The 3,204-nt window shown below is 33.1% G+C and overlaps 1 protein-coding gene across 1 annotated transcript; it reads right to left on the bottom strand.

Moving 5' to 3' along the window:
- Positions 1–206: 206 nt before the first annotated feature.
- Positions 207–2,058, bottom strand: LOC114298457 (gibberellin 2-beta-dioxygenase). The gene is made up of 3 exons (XM_028243027.2): positions 1,452–2,058; positions 968–1,316; positions 207–680 (listed from the first exon to the last, which is right to left on the bottom strand). Exons 1-3 carry the CDS (start codon positions 1,853–1,855, stop codon positions 429–431), a joined length of 1,005 nt encoding a protein of 334 aa, XP_028098828.2. The 5' UTR covers positions 1,856–2,058; the 3' UTR covers positions 207–428.
- Between the last annotated feature and the right edge of the window lie 1,146 nt (positions 2,059–3,204).

The raw sequence follows: 3,204 nt of genomic DNA, 5'->3' as shown, positions 1-3,204 counted from the left end.
GACTATTTTAGCTTGGGCTAAAAAGTTTAATTTGGGAAGGACTTTTTGACTTTTTTGTGAGAGAAGAGTGTAATGATTATGAGTTAGATGTGATGTTTTGTTTGTTGTGATTAAAATAACTTATTTTGTCTTTTGTGACTAAAATAACAACAAAAATCCTTGCCAAACGGAGCCTAGCACGTGAAGAAGAAGTATGGATGATGACATGATGAAGATAACCTTGCATTAATTGTAGAGGGTAGTTACAATTAAAACAAGCATACGAAGCCCAGAAAACCGAAAAGAAAAAAGAAAAAAGAAAGTTGGTGATGAAATAAGGAACCTATTCTTTTACCATCTATGCCAAGTTTAGTCAACCTTTTCAGACATCTTTTCTGATTTGACAAAACCCTAATTTTTCCCAAATAGGATATTTGATTTTGACCACATCACTGGCTTGCATTTTGCAGAAAGAACCCCAACCTATTGTCACCCAACCTAGTCTTGTAAGCAGATGTCTTGTATTCATGCCAGGTGAACTCCTTGTACAAACTTTCTTCTCCGTCTTTCATTAGTGAACATAAAGGTGTTAACTTTTCACTCAAGGGTGGGCCTCCAAAGTAAATCATTGACACCCTTGGTTTCAAGTTGTCAGCCAAAACTCTGTGCCTCACACTCCTAAACCTCCCATTAGTCATCACCTGCACCAAATTAAAAGCCCCATATCAGTAATGTTTACAAGCCAAGAAAAAGTATACTAAAAAAATAAAAAATATATATATTAAGAGAGACAGAGACCCGTTAAAGAGAGAGGATTAAAAAATAAAACCCATTAAAAAAAAAGGACTTAAGGATGTAAACAGAGCAAAAGCCATTGAACAAAAATTAAAATTACAGAGAAAATTTAAGAGAACTTGTAGAACAAACAATTTGCACACATATATATATATATACAGATAAGATCTGAAGGGGGTGGGTTGTATTGGACCTGCAGGGAATCACCGACATTGATGAAAAAGGAGTACTGATCAGGCGGGACTGAGACCCATGTCCCATGTTTCAGACAGATTTCAAGTCCTGATGTGTTGTTAGATCTTACAGCAGACATTATCTGTGGGTCTGTGTGTTCTCCAAACCCAATCAAATTTCGACCACTCAATGCTTGAAGCTCTGGGCATGGTGGATAGTGGTTTAGCCTGAAACAAGAGTCACTCTTTTCATCCCTCAAAAGCTTACTCAACACATTCCTTGGCTCAATCTTCAACCCATCAGCTATCAATTCCAAGACTTCACACACCATATCTCTTACATTTGAGATGTAATCATTCACAGCAGACCTGTACCATTTCATAGAAAAATAGAAGAAAAATCGTCAGCTTGTTGTCATACACATCCTTTTTTTTATCAGCTACATGTATATATATACCATACTTGTAACAAAATATAGAGAGAAATTTTTATTTAATTCTCACTTGAAAATTTCTGGGTTATCCTGGAAAATGGAGAGAGACATCTGGGAAATGAATTCAGGGTTGGTGCTGAAGAGGAGGTATTCAACCCAACCCACATCACCATTTGGGCCAATTCTCTTGTTTCCGTAACCAAAAGGGATAGAAGGGCCAGCTTTGTCCTTTTCAGACTGAGGCAAATTGAAGAACTTGACAGCCTCAGCTTCTAATCTAGTGATGAGCTCAATAGGGACACCATGGTTGACCACCTTGAAGAACCCAAACTCTTGACAAGCCTCAACTATTAAGATCTTTGCATCAGGGTCTGAGAGGTCTATTTCTGGGATTCCAGTGAAAAGGCCACTAGTTGGTTTGCATGTCATGATGTGAGAGAAATCTTCTACTACTGATTGAGATAGAATCACCATGGTTGTGGTTGTTATGGAGAGAGAGAGAGAGAGAGAGAGAGAGAGGTTGGCTTTTGGTGAAGCTATTGGGGATGATGATCGAGTTTAAATGGACAAAATGCAAATGCATGAGAGGAGAGGTCAGGGGCGTTACAAACTATAAAGGAGGGACATCTGGCTTTGTGTGTCTGCTTGGTAATTTTATGCCATCGAGGGGAGATTCTGCTCTTATATATATATATATATAAGTTAGGGATCACGAAATTTGTTTCACAAAAATGATCATGAAAGATTTATGATTTTTAGATTGCTTTAATTAGTGTGTGGTGCTTTATTTTAAGTGTAATCCAAGAATCATAAAGCTTTCATGATTATTTTCATAAATTTTTTTTCATAATACCTACTATTACTGATATATATATATATATATATATATATGTAGGTGTATACATTAGGCACACACCTTTCTCAGTCAATGGCTATAGGTACTTAGATGTAAAAAAATAAAAAAATAAATAAAAATAAAAAATTTATAAATACATAAATCAATCATGGAATTTAATAAAACCCACCCATATAAGGTGAATTTTACATCCATAGAAGTGGTTTGTATTTAATTTTGTAATCAATTTCAGTTTAAGTAAAGAAGCGGATGAAAAAGGATATATAGCCTAAAAAGTACAACGAATTTAATCTTCAAAGTGAAATGTGGTGTAGATTTATCTTGGTATTGTGTAAGTCACTCTTAAGACGAATGTAGTCCCCACCCCGTGTTCAATAATGTCACACTTATCACTCCTTTTTGTCACTTTCAATGTACCACTCAATGTGTTAATCCATCATTTACATAATCCGACCCATTACTCATGGTTATGATGTGATAACACATAAGGGGTGTTTGGTAAGAAAATTTTTAGCCTGGTTTCACTACTATAAAAAATAGTTAAAGATTACATTTTGATTAAAAAAAAAATAAATCTCATTTTTATTAGAAGTGTGATAAAAAAATTTGATTGATATTTTAATTACACTTAATTTGATTGAGTGTGATAGTATTTATTTTTTATATCACTTTTCAATTAAATGTGATTATATATATATATATATATATATATATTTTAATCACACATTCTAATTAAAGTGTGATTATTTATATATTTTTTAATTACACCTTTTAATTAAAGTGTGATTATATATACACTACTACTTTTTAATCACACTTTTTAAGTAAGTGTGATTATATATATATTTTTAATCACACATTCGAATTAAAGTGTGATTATTTATATATTTTTTAATCACACATTCTAATTAAAGTGTGATTATATCACTACTACAAAAACAGTTAAAGATCACACTTTGATAAATGA

The sequence above is a fragment of the Camellia sinensis genome, chromosome 9 (assembly GCF_055761805.1).
Source record: "Camellia sinensis isolate YWXY chromosome 9, ASM5576180v1, whole genome shotgun sequence".
NCBI lineage: Eukaryota > Viridiplantae > Streptophyta > Magnoliopsida > Ericales > Theaceae > Camellia > Camellia sinensis.
The sequence above is the reverse complement of the archived record's forward strand: the minus strand, read 5'-3'. Positions and strand labels throughout refer to the sequence as shown.

Coding starts and splice junctions, on each gene's coding strand:
- LOC114298457 (XM_028243027.2), bottom strand. CDS start 1,855: ATGGTGATTCTATCTCAATCAGTAGTAGAAGATTTCTCTCACATCATG. Junction 1,317..1,451: donor GATAACCCAGAAATTTTCAA/GTGAGAATTAAA, acceptor GAAATGGTACAG/GTCTGCTGTGAATGATTACA. Junction 681..967: donor ATGTCGGTGATTCCCTGCAG/GTCCAATACAAC, acceptor AATTTGGTGCAG/GTGATGACTAATGGGAGGTT.